We start from the raw sequence: 22,860 nt of genomic DNA, 5'->3' as shown, positions 1-22,860 counted from the left end.
GGGAAGACGAATGATATACTACAAAGAAATCCAACATGTGATAAGGGTCATAAGGACAATATAAAGAGGATGAAAAGGGATGACATCTACGAAGAATCAGAGAAGGAAACAAGGAAGCTTTCTTGGGAGGGTGAGTAGGTATTTGGCCTGGGCCTCAAAGTACGGATAGGTTTTTGACGGGTACATATACAGATAGAGGGGATTCTCAGTAGAAGGTGAATGAACAAAAGTTTGGCAGAAGGAAATAACAGAGCAGGTAAGCAACAGTGAAAGCAAAGACTGTGTAGGAGAGTAAATCAGGACAGACAGATGGCAACCAGACCAGGAAGGGTCTTGAGTGCCAAACTAAGTCGGGTTATCCGTCGGCTCTGGGGAATCACTGAAGGGTTTTGAACCAGGGACACAACAAGGCTAAATTTTGGTGATAATGTGCATAAGTCATACAGGCAGGGAGCCAGACTGACAGGTTGTTATAAGAATTCAAATGAGAAGTTCTCATTTAATTTCACGCTCATCTGCATCAGCATGAAGACAATCGGAGTAGGAAAGAATTAATTGGCAAGATCAGGCATTACACAACTCTGGAGGAAAAGACAGAAGACTATAAGGTTTCGAATCTCAGAGATAGGGAACAAGCTGGTGCCATGAAAAGAAATGATGCCGTGCTAAGAAAGAGGACGCAGGTCTACACAGGAGGATGGTATCTGATATCTGCCTGAAGCATGTTGAATCTAAGGTGCTCCGGGGATATTCTGTAGGAATCACAGAACACTCTAGATTTAGCAACATAAATATGATTCAATGCTTGGAGAGGTTAGACTAGAAACAGGTATTTGAGGATTATTCACATGGAGGTGAAAACCACATTGAAAGTGCAATGAGACAGGAGCCCTGAGAAGGGAGGAAAGGCTGTGGACACAACCTTGGGGAATACCTATTTTTAGAGAATGGAGAAGAGGAGGTGCCAGGCAGTTAGAAAGGGAGGAGAAGCAGGAAGCCAGTGAAAGGGAGAGTTCCCAGAAGGGAGGGGTGGTCACTATGAGTACTGAAAAGAAGTGAAGAGAGCAAGAAAGGAAGTCTCCACAATCTAGAGCCATCTGCAACACAGTGGCACAGCGTGGGGTTACGAGTAATCACAGACACCCCCAAACATATTATCCCAGGAACTCTAGGTAATGTCTTCCAAGCTTTTCTCCTCTCTCTGTTTCTCAGTTTTTCAATCTCTCTCTGTCTCTTAGTCTTTCAATCTCTCTCTCCTCCCCACCCCTCACACTCTTTCTCTCTCTCTATGTATATAGTTCTTAGAGCTGATCAGTCACAAACTAAAGGAAAGGCATGAACCAGTGGAAGATACAGTGCAAAGAGCCAAGACAATGGCACTGCTGGGAAGGGTTTCCTGCTTGAGCCCGGGGCTTAGGTGGTTTGGATTTGTTCTTCCGTTCTTAGTGTCAGGGCCATTACAGGGAGTCTGCAAAGGCAAGGGAGCAGTTAGTTGATCCCTTGAGAGAGACAACTAAGAGGCCAGAGCATAAAAGGCCAGGGTCATCTAGGATTTGCTGACCTCCAACTGGTAAAGAAACTCCAGCCACTGGAAGGCAACCAATCAATCTGGTTTTGTTGCCACCAGTTTCTTTCTTCTCCTTGTCCCTCTTTCTCCACTTCTCAACCCCACTCAATTCAAGTTATAAATACCTGAGTTATAAGTCATTGCAGCCAAACCATGGGCTTGCTATTTCTATAAACAAGCATGTTATAGACGTGTCCAAGGCAGAACACTCTCCGCCTTTCACTCCCTTCCTGCAGGTTAAGAATAACTATGCTTGTCTCTTGCCCACCCACAACACTCTAATCACAAGCAGATTCTCCACTAGATTCTGAAAACTGCCACTTACACAAAAGCCACAGAAGCCACGATGGCCTGCAGAGTTGGTGCGAAGACTGCCAACAGGGCAGAGACCCATTGACTGGCCTGGGAAGTGGGTTTCATGCCCGAGTTCACTCAGTCCTGCTCCATCAGAGTCCAAGGTGCCATCTGGTCAGAGGCAGGAGGCAGCACGATGGCCACCCCAGCACTGTAGAACAGCCTTTGCCTCCTTCCTCTGCTCCTGGTCTCTAGCCTGTCTGTATGGTTTATCGTTCTATTGTCCATACCAGAAGAAACAAATAACTTCCAATAATAAAAACAAGGCTCCCTTGCTTAGAACTCAGAATTAGTTGGAATTGAGCCAATTCCCCAAGGCTGGAATTACAATAGCCTGAGCTTCTAAAGGTAAATCTGCCACTGCCTGGCGTGGCGATCCTCTGCCCATTAACCCCTGGAGATGCTTAAAAAAGATGCCAGGCCTGGCCCATCAATAGAATTACTCACAGGGCTTACCAAGTTTTTCTCAGACAGCAGTCCCCACCCCCTCTCCACAACCTGTCTTCCAAACATTCTCAAGGAACAGAACTGGAGTAGGGTTCAAGAATCTTCATTAGAGTTCTCTAGGGGGTTACAAATATGAATCAGGTAGGGAACTGTTAAAAGTTTTTTGCTATTTTCATTTCCAAATTTTAGCCCCTTCTGGGGCTAATAAGAAAATAACATTCCATGTATTCTTACAAGAATACACAGCTCCATGGGTACAAAAAGGTCTAGCACAGAGACATCTCCAGCTGTAACTGCAACCACACGCTGAATGTGTACTCTGTGCCAAGAACTGTGCTAAGCACTTCATAAGATTATCTTATTTAATACACTTGACAAGATTAGGAAAGACTAGTATTATCTCCATTTTACAGAAGAAGCTGTCAGCTAAGTAGTGAGTAGAAGAACCAGGATTTAGACCCAGATCTGTTTCTAGAAATGGTGCCAACCTGAGGAGGGAGTTGAAAGAGTGGTCCCAAACCACTAGAATGTTACATTTTCTGAAAGAAAACATCGAGAAGTCACTGTGCATTCATGGAGGCATCAGCGACAGGTCTGAAATGGTAAAAAGCAGAGGGCACTGGATGAAGGGACAACAGGGCTCTAATGTTTAAAAAAATGAGGAGGTCTTATCAGTCACTGAAAAAGGGCTAATAAATGGGTTCTGACCTCTCAGTGACATGGTTGCAGAGAAAGGGGAAGGGAGGGTGTTCTAATGGCAGAATAGCTGACATGATTGAAACTTGCCCATGATCAGCCAGAGCCAAGACCCTCCACTCAACATGGGTCAGCTGACACTGTTTCCAAGGCAACTGACATTACAGTGGCAGCAGCAGGAGAATCTGATTTGTGTGCAGATGGAAGAAGAGGTAAGGACAGCATGAGACCTCAGACCCAAGGGGAGGCTCCCTTGCTTGGAATTCAGAATTAGTTGGAACTGAGCCAATTCCCCAAGGCTGGAATTAAAATAGCCTCAGTTTCTAAAGAAGGTAAATCTGCCACTGCTTGGGGATGACCTTAGAGATCTTCTGCCTTGGAGGATCCTAAAGCCTCAATTCATAATACACGCATCAATGGGTGCTCAAGTCCAGAAAACTGCCTTAACACCACAGTGCCTAGTACACAGCAGGCACTTCTACCCTCCCTTTCTCTTGGGTTTGTTCTTCCTTTCTTAGTGTGAGGGTCATTACAGGGAGTCTGCAAAGGCAAGGGAGCAGTTAATTGATCCCTTGAGAGAAACAACTAAGAGGCCAGAGCATAAATGGCCAGGGTCAGCTGGGATTTACTGATCTCAAACTGGTAAAGAAACTGAAACTGACATTATCAGAAAGGCAAGGATAAGAGAACTCTCAATTAAAGCAATCAGAAGAGAAAAAAAAAAAATAAGGTCGTTACCCCCCCCCCCCCGGCCCCGTCTAAGGTCGTTTCTCTCTACAGCAAGACCAGAATCACAAGCAAAGCTTTATGAGCTGAATGTCTAATCACCTGAAGGGTCTAATTCCCCCTCTTTCCACCAACTCCAAATGCTTGAGTTTTCTTATCTTTGTTTCAAAACTTTGTAACCAGGAAGAATACTATTTCTTATCTGAACTAAAGGCAAAGTGAGTGTGTGTTCTAGGACAAAAAGGGGAGTGGGAGGACTCGCCGTGCCCTTGAGATCATGCCAGCTCGTGTCACAGGACTTGCCTGGGGAGAAGGCAGGATTCTTCAACACATAATTCTCTATAAAATGCTTATTTCCTTTCCAACCCCAATGCCAACATCCCAGGTTAGGCCTTCAGTACCACATTCCTGGATACAGCAATGGCTTTCTAATCAGTCTTCTTTTTTTTTTTTCCCCCAAGATTTATTTATTTATTTATATAAGCACTGGGTATAGTCAGAAGCTCGGGAGGGTGAGAAAATTCACCAGAGCCAGAGCAGGGAACAGAACAGGCAGACTGACGAAATACACTGCTGAGGGGAGCAGCGGGCACAGCAGGAGAGGTCTGCGCACCATGTGGGACCCTCCCCAGGCAGCCGGGGATCGAACGGGTGCTGCAGAGGCTGTGGGCAGCTTTGCAGCCCAGTGCTCAACCGCTGCGCCACCAGGGGAGGCCCTCTAATCAGTCTTCTTATAACAGATACTGTCCTGCCCTCTCCCAACCTACTCAAAAAATCTTTCCACATCATAGATTTAATCAAGATACTCCCCTGCTCAAAAATTTTCATTAGCTCCTTACTGCCCAGAAAATAAAGTCTTAACCTAGAATCTGTCAGGGGGCTCTACCTTCTAATTCTATTTCCTTCTACTCACCTGAAGGGTGTGTATTTGTCAATCTGGATTATTCATTATTCTGGAAAGGGGATTCTGGGCTTTAATTTATATTCTTCTACCTGGAATTCCCTTACCTTCCACCATCCCATACAGAAACCCTAACTTTAGTTCAAGGACAGCATCCAAAATTCTTTTTGCTGATCACCCTGGCCAGAAATGATTTCTCCCTCCTTGGTATTCTTTCAGTAGCACTTAATCTGTGTCATTCACACGGCACATGCTAATTAGTTCAGAAGCTGTACAGAAACCTCCATGGATCTGTCTTATCTCTCCTACTAGTCTATAACTTCCTGGAAGGCAGGAAATTGTAGCTGTGTTTCACACAACTCTATGCTTACAACAAGGGGCATAGTATTTGATAACTAATTTTTAATTCTTTAAAAATATTTGTGACTACTCTTTGGTTAATCTGACTTGGTAAATTCTCTAACCTCCCAGGGAAGTCTCTCTCTATCCCGGTCATCCCTAGAAGTCTGAGCAGGAAGCAGGATTTTGATGCCTTTCCACAAAGACAGAAAAAGTCTAAATGGAATAATCCATGTGCCTTAATGACCACAAACAAAACAGTTTTAACCCTGATACATGCATGGCATGGCTCTTCACAAATCTGACTTGACTTACAATCAATGAATAAATCCTAAAGGTTAGAGATAATCTCAGAAAAGTAACAATACTATTGTTTAAAAAAAGCTTTATCAGTTCAAATAATCAGAAATGGTTGTGGCTATGAGTTAATCTGTATGTTGGATTTAGAAATGACTTGTTTTCTTCTCTTACTTGTGTAAAAAATCTTTTCCAGAAAGCACATGTACTTCAGGATAAATCACACAAGATTTTATTTACCAAAGGTAACCAAAGAAATATTTTTGAAGATGTAAGAAATGAATTACTTCAAATACAACAAGTTAATGATGACTGTGAGGAAGTATTTGTTATGCCTTATTATACTAGAGCAAAACAAGCTTATTAGAACAGATATATTTTTCAGTAACATTTGCACACAACTGCTTTAATAAAATAAATTCAGATATTTTAAAATTAAAGCATTTTAGATTTAAATATGACATACACGTTTAAATTGTAGACTTTTATTTTTATTGGTTTTTTTCTACTTACAAAAATAATACAGACTTGTAAAAAAATTCCAACATTACAGAAATATAGAAATGTAGACAGTGAAAGTCCATCATAATCTACTCCTATCCCTCCCTGAGGTAACCAATATTAACAACAGTTTGGTACTTATAGCCTCATTTTTTTTCTACGCACATACTAACATGTATATGTTTTAACAAAAATATAATCATTAACATAAAAAATTGTTATCGTTTCCTTTTCGTCACTTAATATATCTTGTATGCCCTTTCAAGTCAGTACATACAGACTGTCCTCATTCTTTTTAGCAAATACAAGGGATATCATCTTAGTGATACATACCAAACCTCTATTGATTGGCTACTTGGATTAATCAAAGATTTCACTATTGCAATTAACAAACACACACAAAAAACAATTATACACAAATTTGTGTGGTATGAATGTTTTGCATAGAATAAGACTCCAGAATTACAAATGCTAAATCAAAGTACATAACTTTTTCTTATAGTGGATATTACCAAATTACCCTCTAAGAAGGATGGATTAATTGTATGCTTTCACTAACTTATGCACTTGTTTCCCCACATCCTCACATATGTTTTTATTTAAAACAAACATTATTTAAATTTACTCTGATCACAACAGTAGAAACTTCAATGGATTATAAAATTAACATGTTTCACTCTGCCCACAAATTCTTAGCCTGAAAGGAAGTCCTAGAATGAATTCATTTTCCAAATTATTTCAATATAAATGAATTAGCTCCCAAAGAAGAAATGTTATTCCTATTTGTAGAGAAGCTACTGCTATAAAGGGCATGCTTACTACTTCAGTGATTTCTAATAAGACATAGTAAATTAGGACTCCCCTCAACCCCTCTTCACTGGTTTGACTTCCCCCCTCCCCCAAATATCATACCCCTAGCCCTGAAATAAATGACACAGTAGTTACTATCAAAAAGAATATTTACTAAGCAGTCCTTTTGGTCAGCAGTTAAAGTATCATTGATACAAGTTAGGCAACTGGCAAGAAAAAGGTAGTAAAGATACATCACAATAAAAAGATACAGAGGATGATTAAATGTTGGAACAGAAGAAACTGAACCTGTGAAAAAGGAGTTCTTCTAAACAGAAACTTCAAAGAAAAAAATCTTCCCAAGAAATTAGAAAAAAATTTTTGAGTGCTCCAGAAATCTATGGACCCTAATAATATCAGCAACCTATAACCCTATATTTAAACCTTATGATGTGCTTTCATTTTCATTAAACCTCACTTAATCCTCAAACCAGCTCTGGGAGGAAGGCATCAGTATTCCAATTTCACAAATGAGAGAGAAGCCAGCACACACACAAAATTACATGCGCGCAGGCACACACACTTCTCTCCGAGAGCGGCGCAAGGAAGAGCAGCAAGGGCGCCACTGGGGAGGCTGGGAAAAATGGAAAGCCCATGCCTCTCGCCCCCACTAAGCAGTCTGCACATTAGCAGCCCCATCCACTATCCAGGTCTGGGTTTACTACGAGGGAAAGTCTGACAGCTGCGGTAGAGGCCTGGCAGGAAAGATCAAAGCAGCTTGGAGAAGGAAGGACGTCATGAGGAGAAAGGACATGTTTAGAAAAGGCTGCAGCAGGCTAAAGTTATTATTCCAAATAGAAGCTGACCATGAGCATCAGGGTAACAAAGGCAGGCCGGCAAGCCTACAGCCTGCAGGCTACCTGTTACAAATTTACTTGCGACCAACAGCTTTTCTCCAAGAGAGTAGCAAAGGGGTGGCAAGAGTCAGGATTCTAAGCATGCCCTGAGATCTTCCCCCATGATCACAACCTGCCTGTGGGCTACCCTCTACCCAATCCACCTGACTGTGCTTCCTCGCCTTAGTACTATCAAGGGCAGCTTCAGGGAAGCACACGTTAAGATACCTATTTGAAGAAAGAAATAAAAATAATACAAATGTAAGATCAGGTAAGGTAAGGCACTTGCTCAAGGAACTTAGCAGCCTGCCTAGCCAGAGTCAGCTGGGCAAATAACCTCAATTTTGCTAGTTTCATGTTCCTTGAACCCCCACTACTGTCGTCATCCAAGTCAGCCCTTACATGGGACATTTTAGATCCATTTCCCCCCCAGAGGGAAACAAAAAAGGCACTACAGAAAAAAAAAAAAATTGGCATTTTGACTCAGCTCCGCTACACAGCTTCAAAGACAAAGTCAGTGTGGACAAGGATGGCCACAGAGATTACAAAGATATGGAGTGTAGAGCTAAAGGGGAGAGATTTGGGTTAAGCAGTATTAGCAAGCAGTCTGGAGTGTAAGCTACACAATCAACTGCCAAGTAAGAGCATAACAGTTTAAAGCCCCATGATACCCTCACACAAAAACCACCAAGGCATCCGCTGGTCGCCACCTCACTCCCCTACCTAGCACCAACCCCAAGAGAGAAGCAACAACTATTTGCAGCTTATGGGCATCTGGAGCCACCCAGCTGCACCCTGTCAACTGGATACTCATGTATCCACAGAGTGTACAGCACCAATGGCCAAGAAGTGGGGATATCAGCTTAGGAAATCCAGAAATGGGGGTGAGAAGAGCAAGGATGTAGAGGAATAAGGGTTACTGAGTGATGGCTCTAAAATAAGAGGGGGAAACTCATTAAATTAACTCTTGTGGGAAATGTTGGAGAACAAAAGTACTGCCTTTTCCAAGGTAAATGCAGGTTGTGACTCTTGGCTATCGCAATACTAGGCAAACTTCTGTGTTCAGTGCCGTGTTCTGCACATAGAGACTCCCTGGGAGGAGAGCAAAATCAGTATTAAACATGGACTTTGGAGTGAATGAAGAAAGCCAAGGTTTAAATCTCTGTTCAGTCACATTCTGGTTATGCAACCACCAGCTGCTCCCCAACCACCAGACCATCTCGGCATCAGTTTCCTCATATACAAAGTGGAGATGGTAACAGTATTTATAGAATGGTGTAACACTTGAATGATGTAATATATATAAAAGGCTTAGTATAGTACATAGCAAAAGCTCAATAAATGTTAGTCATTATCACCACTATAAATATTACTATTTCTAGTATTACTATTAGGAGAGTAAGATAAGGGCAGGAAGCAGTGTCAATACACTGGGGAAAGGATGGTTCTAATATGCACAATGTCTAAAAATGCTGAACAGCAAAGAAACTTGAAAGATCAAGTCCTTGGGTATTTTAATTTTTATAAGTAAATCATCTTAATCATTTAAGACAAAAACTTTGTCCATCTTCATCCATCCTGATGACACTGTCAGTATCACATTCTTCAGAAATTACCAACACACTGGTAATGTTCTATTTCTTGATTTGAGTAGTAGTTACATGGGCACTGCTTTTATAATTATTTATAATAAATATTATATTATAGTTGATAAACTTTTCTTTTTTTTAAAAGATTTATTTATTTATGCATACAAGAACTGGGGTGTAAGCCAAAGATGCAGGAGGTAGAGGATTCACCAGAGAGAGTGGGGAGCAGAACAGGTGGATCTACTGAAACACTGCTGAGGGGAGCAGTGGGTGAGACAGGAGAGGTCTGCTGTGCTGTGTGGGTAGCCCCCTGGTCTGCTGGGGATCGAACTCGTGCTGTAGTGGCTGTCGACAGCTTGATAGCACTGTCTTTAATCCCTGCGCCACCAGGGAGGCCCTGATAAACTCTTCTGTCTCTGCTGTATATCATTTCTGTTAAGTTTTGTTTTATTCTTTAAATGGAATCACCTGGGGAAGGGGGTGTCAAATGAACTTACTGAGAAGTGACCACAAGCACCACTGAAGGACACAGATCTCAGAGTCTGTGGACATGGACGTTGAGAAGTTAGGAATTACAGAGCACGCAACAAGACTGAATGTTCAAATCCAGAAATACCTAAGAAACTTCTCAGGATTCCTCCAAAACAGAATTTCACAAAGAGGGGCCGGGGGTGGGGTGCAGGGAGTCAGCCCTGTGATTTCAGAAAGGACTGTTCTGAAATCTTCAAATCTCAACAATGAATGAAGGGGCATGAAAAGGAAAAAACATCTTCAGTCTCATTCCGGCATCAGGGTAAGATAAGGTTTGTAAACTTAAAATCTAGTCCAAAAAAATAGTTGTTTTATAGACTAGTAAAGCAACAAAAAAAGCATTACTGTCCTGTAATAAAATAAAAGGGCATGGAACTTATTCCCTAGAAGTTTAAGAGGAAAGATACATACTGTGAACTCATTATTTTATAAGCGTCTTTCAAAATCCGTGGAAAATACTGTGGCCAATTAAGCAGCACTGTGACTTGCGGGTATAGTCAGAAGGAAGGAAACCAAGATTTGGAATATCTGGATACTCAAAATTACCTACCCTAAAGATCCACACTGCCCAATCTGGCTGTCACATTCACTTTATTTCATGCCCCACCCCACCCCACCCCCCACTAGCCCCATTTTTTAAATTTTATTTTAGGAGGGAACAGAATAGTAAAAGTCATAAATGTGGACCTGATTCAATAAACATTCGTGCAGATGGGTATTCTCATTCCGCATCTCTACTAAGAATTGCTGTAAAAGACAGCTGACAGAAGATCTGCTTAGGCCTGCATTGAACAATGACGCCCAGAGGAAAGGTTTAGCTTATAGCAAGTGGGAATATGATGTACATTACAACAAATCCTATTGAAAACACTGTAGCATTTCTCCCCCACTAACACTGCAGTCTGAACATGAAGTTGTCCGTCCGCAGCTTCTGCAGCGCAGGTTCCATCCCGGTCAGCCGGGGAGAAATCCACAAGGCACGGCAGATCTCTTCTGTCTCTCCTGCTGCTCCCCTCAGCAGTGTGTTTCGGTCAGTCTGCCTGTTCTGCTCCCCACTCTGTCTCTGGTGAATCCTCTCACCCTCCCGCGCATCTGGCTTGTGCCCCGGTTCATGTACACATGAATAGATAAATCTTAAAAAAAAAAAAAAAAACCACCCAACAGATACTCCTACTACAACAGTGAGGCAGACTATGTTCCCAGAGAAGCTTACCTTGAATAAATATAGTTCCAAATTTCAAGTTCTAGACTGTTTTGCAGACAAAGGGACAGTGAGAACAGCCACAAGCACAAATTGAGGCTGGGCTCTGACAACAAAGTTACAAAGGTCAGACTGAAGTCCTACTCCTTCCAATGTTTTTTCACTAGTTACGAAATGAAAACACACAGGAGACAAACGGAGGGAAAAAGTGAAGCAAGAGAACTAACAATGCCCCCCAAATATTCAAAATACCAGCAGGAAATAAGAAGACAGTGACTCAAATTGCTACAATAGGGGAAACTTGCCCTAAGTTGCAAGCCGAGAGCGGAAAGAAAGCTTAAAAGCAATAGTGCTGCTGGACTTTGGAATAAGTGAGGCCAAGGAGATTCCAGAAGGCTTTGCAAGATAACTTAAGAGCCTGGAGAAGCAGGACTATTTTGGTGCACAAAGGGAGAGGTGTTGGGCTGGGGAGAGAACCCGCTCTCTCCACGGAGAATCACTTTGAAGGCAGAAGGCAAAGGAAGAATGCAGCAAAGAGCAAGGAGAGTAAAGCAGGAGCACAACTCACATGTTTCATTGCACACCTCTGGTTTTAAGGCGCTCAAGATACTTTCAAGCTGTAACTGAAGAATATATGAGAGAGGAAACTCAGCGAGAACTGGCCCAAGTTCACTCACAAGGGCAGGTGAGGAGCAGGGCTGCAGTCCCCGGAGCATGGGCTCGTGGTCGTCTATTCCCTATGCCGAGTCCAGGGAGCGATTATTAAACACAGAAACTATTGGTTCTTATGGTCCCACGGGAGGTGGGGAATGGAACAGTGACTAGGAGATCAGGACTCATATATTATATGAAGTTTCCTATTCCTGGCCACAGAGGAAATTGCTGCTGATCTGTTTTAGTAAAGCAATGGTGACCCTACAGCAGTGTAGCTCTGTCAAACCTCTCCATGACATAACAGCTAAAAGAGCAATCAATCTACAAGACTCAGAAAAGATTAAAAACTACTAAAGAAAAACTGCAGTGGCTAGATTTATATACTCTCAAGAAGCTTCAATGAGTACTTGAATATGACAACAGATTTCAGCGCAGAGCATCTAACCCAGGACTCTGAAAGCCAGCAGTGGGCTGCTGCTGGAACTTAATCTCTAGGTAAGTATCAAACCCTAACCGCCACCCACCACCCCCACCCTCAGAGGTCCTGATTCCAAATAGCTAGGACAGGACCCAGGAATGTATATTGTAAAATACTGCACAGGTTTATATCCCGATCCCTCTCCCAAGTTGAGAGCCACCAAATTAGAATAAATAATCCACATACGTTTTGCAAATGAGTTTCCCCACTACCAAATGGGGAGTGTTTCCCCACTACCAATTTGAAGTGTTTTAATACAAATACCTGGGTTCAAACTCAGCTACCCAGCTGTCCTTAGAGCCACAGATTAAAAGGTTTAAAAGACCACCATACTATCAAACAGGAGGAAAAACTTCAGGAAAAATTAGAGACAGAAGGATTCAGATTTGTAATTATAAAAACTGAGAACTACACCAAAGCTGCTGGTCACTTTACCCACAGTTTCTACAAAGGAAAATACATAACCCAAATTGGATTAATGACTCAAATTGAGGCACGATTTCAAAATCTCCCTCACTCACTTTTTCAAAATCCAACAACCCTCCAGCACAGGCAATCCTTTTGTATCCTTAATTTAAATCTTGCCTCCTCAGCTTCAGCCCACTACAGTCCTTTGTTAAAACAGAAAAATAACCCAGCTCCCGCTACACAAAAATCTTTCAGAAACTTAAAAAAGGGGAGGGGAATTGCTACCAAGAGCACCCACATTTGCTTTTTAGGGAAAACCCAGCCTCAACTGAGATGACAGGTGGAAATGAATTGTACAGGATCTGAAGCTGAACTGGTAACTCTGAATTCCATTTCCTCAAGATTCAGACCAGGCAGAAAACCTCAAATTACTCTTTTCCAATTCTATTACACACAGGTTTCCCTCTCTAACAAAAATCCTAGCTCTCACCTACTGTCTAATAATTTATTTATTATTTTTTGAAGATTTATTTTTAAGTATTTATGCATACAAGAACTGGGGTGTAGGCCAGAGGTGCAAGGGGCGGGGGTGTGAAGGATTCACCAGAGACAGAGTGGGGAGCAGAAGAGGCCTACTCTCTAATAATTTAAATCCCTATCCCTACTGGCTGCCTGACTTCAGCTTGTAACCATATTTTTAACTAGGTCTCTTCTGAATTAAGACGCCTTTAATGAGCACTCCCTTCTGCATATGTACTTCACATTCTCTTGAGCCCTGTACCTAAACAGACTTCTTTTTCAACATTTTATTGTTTCTAATTTTGATTACTCTTGTCAAGAAGTCACGAACATCCTAAGTATTTCTTATTCTTCTGGAATTCTAAGTGATAAACCATACTTGATATCTTTAAATTGTTCTCATTATTCATTTAGTATTTACTATATACCTTACACTTTACTAAACAATGTGATGTAAAAGAAATAAAGAACATGACCTCTGACCCTAAAACTGCAAGACATACATAAAAGAGCAATTAGAGACTGGTTCCAAGGTAGTGGGGTTAGTTAGAGAACACCCTGTGGCTCCAGTAACTATAGAGTTGGATCTAAAAATAAATGGAGGGCCTCCCTGGTGGCGCAGCGGTTGAGCGCTGGGTTGCGAAGCTGCCCACAGCCTCTGCAGCGCCGGTTCAATACCAGGCTGCTCCCCGGCCTCCTGGGGAGGGTCCCACATGGTGCGCAGACCTCTCCTGCTGCCCGCTGCTCCCCTCAGCAGTGTACTTCGGCCCTTCTGCCTGCTCTGCTCCCCGCTCTGGCTCTGGTGAATTCTCTCACCCTCCCATGCTTCTGACTGTACCCAGTGCTTGCATAAATAAATAAATAAATAAATAAATCTTTAAAAAAAAATAAATAAAAATAAATGGAAAATTTGATGAAAAGGCTACTTTAGATACAAGAATGGTATGATTTAAAGCACCAAGCCATCTGTTGCATGAAGACTGTCACTTCCTTGTTTGCCCCTCCAAAGAGGCAACATGCCTTTTGAGCCCCTAATTTTAGTTTGGAATTAATTATCCATGAATTGCAAGCTCTCTATTCAGAACATCACGTATTAGGTAGTTCATGAAGTCTTACACCTAGGTGGTCCGGTGGGTCACCACAAGGCAAGTTTTTACAGTCATCTTGGGTAACAAGTACGGGGAGTTAGACATCTGTAGGCTCCCAGGCACACAAAGTCAGCTTACGACTTTTGGGTGCTAAAGATATGCACCAGCACTCTTGCTCTGACTTGTCAAGGGTCATTCAACTTCAGCTAAGCACTTCCTTCATTCACAGCTCCAGGACAGACAAAGCCATTTAAAGCAGTCTGAAGCACTCCCTATTTGAAATAAGGATGTTTAATGGTGATGCCAGAGATGCCCTTTCCCACTGTTTTCCTGGAGAGCTTCTCCTCTTGCCTCAGGACTCACAGTTCAAGCATCCCTTCTTCTAGAAGTCTTTCCTAATCCCCCCTATGATGTTCAGGTTCTCTCCCTGTGTCATTAACTCCTTCATACAAACTTCTGTGACAGCACTTAACAACACACCATGTTGTAATTACTTGTTTACATGTCTGACTAGCCACAGCTCTTTGATGGCAAGGGTAATATTTCATTCATACTGATTCCACACATAATAGGCACATGATCAACATCTGTTGAATGTTTTAATAATGAGTGACATGGATTTTAAAGAATGGTGACCATACCTTCTGGATTCCAGATCAAAATTACAGTAAGTATTAACACTAAAGATTAAACTCCCAACTATTGACTATACCATAATTGGTCAAAACACAGGCCAAATTATGAGATTTCTGTACTAATGCTGTTTGTTTTGTTTTTTTTAAAAGATTTATTTATTTATTTACACAAGAACTGGGGTATAGGCCAGATGTGCAGGAGGGTGAGAAGATTCACCAGAGACAGAGCGGGAAGCAGAACAGGCAGACTGACGAAATACACTGCTGAGGGGAGCAGCGGGCAAGACAGGAGAGGTCTGCCGTGCCATGTGGGACCCTCGCTGGCTGGCCGGGATCGAACCCGTGCTGCAGAGGCTGCGGACAGCTTCACAGCGCAGTGCTTAACCGCCTGCGCCACCACGGGAGGCCCTATTAATGCTGTTTTTTGCCAAGTTACCAACCAGCAAATGTAAAAGGTTACAGTACTAAGAATGATCCAACACAATCAATGAGTGAAGAGAGTCAAATCTAAGATGGTTTTTAAGTTTCAGGGTCATTCTGCCTCTGGAGAACATGAACAGTAATTAAGAGTCCTTGGAAGGGTCACTTTCTCTACTGCCGAGGACCCTTAAAGCTAATTTCGATTCAACACTTCTGCTGAAACATATAGGAAAGCTGCTCACCTTCCGACTAAATCCAAGTAAGGTTCTGCTAAGGGATAGCAACTGAGTCCTATCTGAATTAAGTTCTCCAGGAATCCTGCCATGTTGTACATTAGCACTCTAAATCATTGCTCACTGGCTTTACTCATCTCTGAAGATTTACAGACAAGGCAATAAAATTCTGCGTCTCAAATGCCTCTCCCTGTAGCAATCCTGTACCACACAAGGCTACTGTGTTTACAAGCTGAGAATAAGAAACAAAGTCTAATCTGTCCTATGAGGACAAAGTCCTAGATTCCCTCAGGGATTTAAATAAATTTAGTCTACTTTTATCTTCCCAAAGTTGTCCAGCTCTACGATGTCGAAGGAAGTGTAAAGACCCAATACTCCCAACAAGTGATGAGATGAAAAAGGTCTTGCCTATGAGGAGCTTCTACAGCAGGGTGGGATGTGGCTCTTGGCATGGACTGAATGAGATGAGGAATGGTCAAGGGCAAACCAAGAGAACAGTTTTGCTGGCAGAGAGCTGACTCCTTGTATAGAATCACTCCCAAGAAGTCAAGAAGCGCCGGTTAAATTAGCATAAGTCACTTGAAGACACAAATAAATGTTTTGACCCCAAGCAAGAGCATTTACCAAGTCAAACCCTCAAGACCAGGTGTTTTCACATCTTTCTTTCTGCTACTACTGTCTTACATAACCTCAGCTGTGACACACACTTGCAGCTACATTAGTCACAGCTTAGTCCTTCACAGGGTACATGATCCACTAACCCTCTTTCAAGAGGGGAAACTGAGTCATAGCATATCAACTGGCTTCCCCAAGCACAGACTAAGTTTCCAGTGAGGCCACAACTGAGCCCAGGTTGCCCTGCTCCTATTCATCTCTTCTCACAGACAAACCTCAGCATGTCCACCCCTGCAGTCCTTTCTTCCTTAACCTGACACTAAAACATTGCTTGTTTGAGGCAGAACTAGGCACCATCAATCCTTTGGCCATTCAATCCTTTAGCAGAAGGCAGCGTCTAGTTCTTCCCTTTCCCAAGAAAGAGGAAGGTGAAAGAGCAACAAGGAGCAGAGGAGGGGAGAGCTGGCAAGGGGTGACTCCCAAAACTAGAACTCACCTTGGAGCTGAGGTCCTCCCGCCGGTTCCCTGCCTTACTCCTGCGCAGCTTGATGGATGGGGACCGCAGCAGGTTCTTGATCCGGCTGGTGATGGTTGACCCTTCCACAGCCATCATAACGAGGAGCCCCCGGGACAGCTCCTGGCTCAGCCTTGGGACTTGTCTCAACAGCGGCACTGCCTTCTCGCCTCACAGGGCCTTCCAGCACGCCCTCGCACTGACCTGAGAGGCAGAGGCCACCTCACCTTCTGCCTGGTGTCCGCAGCCCTTCTCTCCAGGTGCTGCCCCTCGCCCCTCCACCGCCTTCCAACCCCGTGTGGCTCCCCCAGTGTGGGAAGGCCGGACCCCTGAGAGAGGGGTTGGTCTGAGCTGCGTGCGAAGAGCTGCCAGGCCCACGCCAAGCAGAGGCGTTCAACTGCAGGCGGCGATGGGCCCCACCTCGCAGGGCTAGAGGCTTGCACTGATCCCCGTTAAATCCTAACTGTTCCCATGGCAACTGCAGAGTCCCAGAACAGCGGCCCCCGAGGTCACCGCGGGGTCCCCCCGGGGTCGGGTCACCTGCGCTGGCGGCCGGGGGCGCTCGGCGCGGCGGAGCCCGCGGAGCCGGGGAAGCCGCCGGGCCACGGGGGCCTCCCCCGCCCGCCCCCGCCCCCACGGCCGCCCCCCCGGGGCGCGCGGCCCTCCGCGGGCGCCCCGGCCCTCCTCGTCCCCCCTTCGGGACCCAGCGGCGCGCCAGCGCCCCCGCCCGGACCCCGCCTCACCAGCCCCGGGGCGCGGGGGCCGCCCGGCTCGCGGCGCCCTCAGGCATCGCGCTCGGCGCTTCTCGCTCGGCGGCCGCAGGGCAGCGGCGGCGGCGGCTATGGCGGCACCAGCGGCTCAAAACGCGAACTGCCGCCCGGGCCGGCGGGCGCGCGGGCGGGGCGCGGCGAGGCGAGGGGCGCGGCCTGCGCCCGGGAGGGCGTTTCGAGTGGACGAGGAGGGCCGAGGGGCGGGGCCGCGACGGGGCCTAGGAAGCGGGGTGTCGGGGCGCGAGCCCCGCGGGCACCGCGCGCTGCGGTCGCGGGCACCCTCCCGGGGAAGGTCTGCGGAGCATGGCTTCAAAATTCCGAGAACCAAGCCTTTTATGGTATCCTCGGGCCGGGCCCCCCGGAGAGCTGCGCCTCCAGCGCCCCAACAAGCCGGGAGCCACGCCCCGAGGGCGCTCCGGCCGGCATTCCACAGGCCCGGACCGCGCTCCCGCCCGGCCGGGATTCGCTGAGCGAGCAGCCGCCCCGGGCGCTGCTTCCACCTCCCGGGAGGCGCAGGGAGCGAACGCGATTAAAGACTTGCTGCTCGCGACCTGCTCGGCGCTCTTTTCCCCCTGACACTCTGACCTACGTGGAAAGACTTCTGAGTAACTTCCGATCGCTAAGCCGTGTTTTGAACAGGGAAGCCCGACTGGCTACCGGGGGGAAAAGGGGAAGCTGATGGCCTTGAAAACAGCTTTAAGCAAACAGGGGAGAAAGCAAGTGAATGCCACTACGTAATGGATTTGTTTCAGTTTTTTTAGCCTCCAGTGTCCCCGCGCGCTCTTGTTCTTTCGCCCAGTTAACCAGGACGTCCTTGCTTCACTCTTTTCCTGGTCCCTGCCAAAATTTAGTCGTGAAATCTTTTCCTAGTACTGTTACTTGGCGAGGTCATCGTTAAGCTTGCGGGCACTGGACTTAGTGGTATAGTTTTACTGAGCTCGTGGGGTGGGGGAAGGGACGAAAGGGAAAAGACAAAGCACAGGAAAACCTTTATATATTTCATAGGTGTTTCAGCCTGAGTTTATTTTCTTGCTATTTCAAGAAATTACCTTATGAAAAGGGTAGCCTAAGTCGAAAGACTTGGGCCCCAGAAAAAATAGTACACTGGTGTATGTCTCCCCCACCCACATACTGGGAACCCCTGGAGGAGATACGTTAGCAAGACAGAAGAACCCTTAACCCATACAGTGGGTGGGTCTTGGACAGCCAAATGGCAAAACAGTATGGTACACATTTGAGCTGGAGCCACGTATTAAAAACGAGATCTGTAAAGCTCACAAGGTGACACAAAGATCAGGGCCGTGACCATCTAGAAAAGCAAATGGCAATTAACAGCAACGAGAGGCTAGCAGTTTACTTCCCTGCACGCATTGAGATGTTATGAAATGTAAAATGGGTTTTTCACATTTAAATCCCAAATCTGGAGAAAGTTGTCTTTAGCCATAATAGCCTATAAATGGGACATCTGTTCCTCGCTAATCTGTAGTTTCACCTTTCCATGGGAGGAGTCAACACTGCTACATAATACATGGTGCCACCTGGTGTCCCTACTAGTGTGCTGCATTCCCCAGCAACTACCATTTCCAGATTTTTGTATTCACTAACCACTCAAGGCCTGGTAAATGGGCTTACAAAGTGTCACTGGTCATCGTGTTCCCCAAATGAATCTTATGTGAAGCTAAAGTTGGAGAACCAGTCTAAGCCTCTGCTTTCACTGTTTGAAGATAATTTAGGTGAAAATTATAATATTCCTTAAGTCTGGAATCTGGATATTTCCAGTCTAGGGTCAAACCCACAATGTTTTAAATTCTTCACAATTTAGTCCCTTCTTTGCTGTCTAGGCATCATGCAGCTGTTGGAGTGTCAATATGGGAAGGCTGTAGACTGTTCCCATGCTTCATGGATTCCTCAGAAAATAGTCCATGTCCAGTGTGAATAAAAGCGTTACTCCCCTTTTTCCTAACACTCGCTATCCCGCCCTCCAAAATGCAGTTAACTTTCATTTAGAAGTATATCCCCATCCATGTACTATTTCACTTTTTATTCTTCGTGTATGTCCTAAACATGTATACATGGTTGTCAGACTAAAATTCTAGATGTCTAGAATAGATGTATACAATTATCTGCTTAGCACTATACTCATTAGATCAGATTTTTAAAATTCACCCTAGGCTTAACATGCAAATAGGTGCAATTATAAGACCCTGGAACAGGCTAAACATTTGCTCATCAATTCAAATTATTTATTGAGCACCTTTACATGCAAGGCACTGTGAGACAACTAAGACCAAAGCTTGCAGCTGGAAACAGGATGGATCTCGAAACAATGCTTCCAAGACTGCTTTCCCATTTAACAAAATCTCTTCTAACAGTGTTCACAATAAATAATTTAGTAGACCTTAGATTTGTCTCAAAATTCCCATTTCGTCCCATGGTTTGGTATTCTCATCCTCCACATACCTCCAACACTATTAGTCAACCTTAGGTAACTTTGTAGAGCAGTTGTCATATAAAATCTACGCCTCTGTTCAAAAGTGTATATAATCAAATTCTTTCCCTTTAATTTTCAAAATGCATTTTGACTGCTTTATTTCCTCCAAATGGCAATAAATTTGAATCCCTCACCTTTATTTTTCTCTACATCCAGCCATTCACGTTCACATAAAATTTCCTTAGATAATACTATTGATGCCCTTACACTTTCTTCAAAACAATTTTGTGCAAGAATTGTATAGATTCTTGGGTTATCATTCTCTACAGTAATACCTGAAAATGTGCTGTCTACTTGGTATTTTTTTCCCCCTTAAATTTTCTGGGAGGAACAAGGAAGAGTTATCACCATAATCTGTAGACCCGTTTTCAAAGTGCTCTGACCACTCAGTTTAGCTGACACCATTCCACTTCAATATTCCAACCAGTATAGTTAGGGGGGAAAATTGTAACTATGATCCACTACCCAAAATAACATGGATTGTCTGCCTTTCTTCTGTGTTCAAAACATGTTACAGAAGGTACTTCATCCATAACTCTTGGGGGGGAGGGCTGCATTTATTATAAAATTATACAAAGTAATTTGTACGACATTAATATAACTGGATTTGATCTATTAATGACTGTAGAGTAATTCAATGTCTAAAGATCTCCTTTAATCATTTTTTGTAAATTATGATACTAGTTATTATGTATCTTTTTGTACGAAGCCTACTGTCCTTAGCCACTAAGACTGTTTATATTCTGCTATTGCACAGGGTGACAGGGGTAATGCCTTGCACACATTAGTACTATGAGGCTAGCCTTTCTTCATCATAGAACAACTTCTTGAGACAAATACTTGCTGTCAAGTTGTACAAACTTTTGAAATCCCATGTAAAACAATCTACAAGGATTAGAACACCAAAAACCTCTCCTAAATAGTATTGTCAGAAACTGTGGAAACAGTTAAGAAATTCCTATGATAAAACTACTTTAGTGACACCTCTCTCAGATATGTCTCAGGGCATTAGAATTCTCTACTCCAACTCTGCACAAACCTCCCAACACAAGTCCTGCTTTAATTATTATAACTGATTTATTTATTTCAAGTTTATAACATTCTGCCTTTCAATCACCAAACTTCTGTTCTGAGGTTTCTAAAAAAATAGTCATTTTTTCAAAAGCAGAAAAGGAAAGATATATATTTAATATATAAAAGAAAAAGCTAAATCTGACATAATTATATTCTTAAAAACATTCCATTTATTTACAGATGTATAAAAAGGCGAAATATTGGTCTACTGAGATCATGCTTCTTATAGAGAGTTAGGGTGAGAGCTCGCTATTCCTCCAGATTCCTCAACTCCTCTCACTCAACTACATCTTTCATAATCATACACGTCATTTTCATAGAATAGCTTCTCCTGGGGTAAGGTTCAAGGGTAGGAGTTTTGGAGATTTTAGATTTCTGTCAAGACTGCAGGACTGTTCTGAAGACTGAGCCCTCCTCAAATTAGCCCTGATGACTTCCTAGTTCTAAGAGGTCTTGCAAACATCATCATCTTGGGGGCTTTGTAATGATATTTCCAAGCTTCCTTGAATAGCTGGAAGCATCTCAATTCCATTACTGTACATCTCTCATACACAGCATCAACTATCTACCCCTCAAGAAGTGAGTTTAGCCTGTTTGTATACTTTCTTCTAAAAAAGGGAACAGTGTTCAGAAGCAGAATGGTCCTTCTTTTCCTGAGTATTATTCACTCACTTGTCTGCTCCTTAGCTGGCCCTCAAAAGCTAGAACAAGAGCCTTGGGAAGTCAGGAGGAAATGTGAGGACAAGACAAGCAAGGAAATAATGGGAAACTGCTATACCTGGATTAAGTACTAGCATCTCCAAGGACAATTATTAGCAGGGAAGACAGGTGTGGACTCCTTGACTAAGGCATTGAATGAAATTTGCTGGATAAAGAGGAGTGGGAGGGGCACTCTTTACCATTGAGGGCACTCTTTACCTACTTCAAGCTTCTTCAGTAACCTTATCCTTAGAAGGAAGGTTGAATGCTGATGAGCAGGTCTAGAAAGGCAAGTAGCACAAAACCAATAAAGAACTTGCTCCCACTGCAATTTACAGAAGTTTTTCCACCCTTTTCAATCTGTTGATGACCAGAATTACTAGAAAGGGAACCAACCATGAAAGTAGTAATTCACTAGCTAGAACTATTCCAAAGTTGGTCCCACAACCTAGCTTTGAAGATATGCTGAGTGGCATTTGGGATAAAGACGACAGGGGGATGTAAAAGAAATGGTATCACCTAGGCACAGCCTAGGCACTGGAAGCTCTTGTGTTAGTGTTTCACAACACAAGCAAATTCTGTCAATGAAGACAGAAAGGGGTTACATTCCAAAATATAATTATTTAAGAAAGGCAAAATGCAGCAGCTAAATCTCAGTCTATACATTTTCAGAATAGTGATTCTTGCCCCCAGGAGTTTCCAAGAGACCCCTCAAGTGCACCATGATTATTTACAAACTAGATAGGAAACATCATTTCTATACTCAATACAAATCTCATCTTCTAGGTTGAAAACTTCAGCCTTTTGAGAAATCTATGAAAACAACTATACAAAAATATAAATATCTTTATCTTTACAGGCTGTCAGTCTTTCACACCCTGACAGCAAATGAGTGAAAAAGCTCTACAGATCACTGAATCCATGGTAGCAGATAATAAAAAATATATCTTGTGATTCAAATACTGCCTCTTATTTCCCTAGTAAAGAGTGCCTACTATGACTTTTCTTTTCTTTACATCCTGTGCAGGTAAAAGTGAATGAAACCTTCAAGCACCAGAAGGCTGGTTTGACTGTGGAAAAATCCAGCCCCACAATTTTTTTTATTTTGGCCACTGTCTCTGGTCTAGGGAGGGAATGATTTTCATTTTAACTATCTCGAGTGATTTCTGAAAGGGGGGAGCGCTCCCTCTACGCCTACCTCCAAAATATATATTCCAGGTAGATATCCCTCCTACTGTGAAATAAATGGTCTTTTAATACCCAAAGACAGTGAGGGAGAACTAGCATTTTTTTTTTTAAACATCTCAAAATAATTACCTTATTAATAAAAGTTAAAAGCATCCTTACTTTACCAGAAGGCTTGGATTTATAATTCTGATTGAAAAAGCGAGGGAATATAAGAAACTTGGGATATGAGAGAAAATTATG

General features: G+C 43.4%; 1 protein-coding gene across 3 annotated transcripts in view; it reads right to left on the bottom strand.

Moving 5' to 3' along the window:
- MAPKBP1 (mitogen-activated protein kinase binding protein 1) overlaps nt 1-16,512 on the bottom strand; it is a gene marked incomplete at both ends in the record, with an annotated part of 46,915 nt that extends 30,403 nt beyond the window's left edge. The window contains one exon of one of the 3 annotated variants that reach the window (XM_084239468.1): nt 16,381-16,512. In XM_084239468.1, the coding sequence (XP_084095594.1) occupies nt 16,381-16,497 (117 nt within the window). The remainder of the gene's footprint in view (nt 1-16,380) is intronic. The other 2 variants (XM_084239467.1, XM_084239469.1) reach the window with 2 other exon arrangements.
- Nucleotides 16,513-22,860: the final 6,348 nt, after the last annotated feature.

Source organism: Talpa europaea (assembly GCF_964194135.1).
Source record: "Talpa europaea genome assembly, chromosome: 8".
In the NCBI taxonomy this organism is placed as follows: Eukaryota; Metazoa; Chordata; class Mammalia; order Eulipotyphla; family Talpidae; genus Talpa; species Talpa europaea.
The sequence above is the reverse complement of the archived record's forward strand: the minus strand, read 5'-3'. Positions and strand labels throughout refer to the sequence as shown.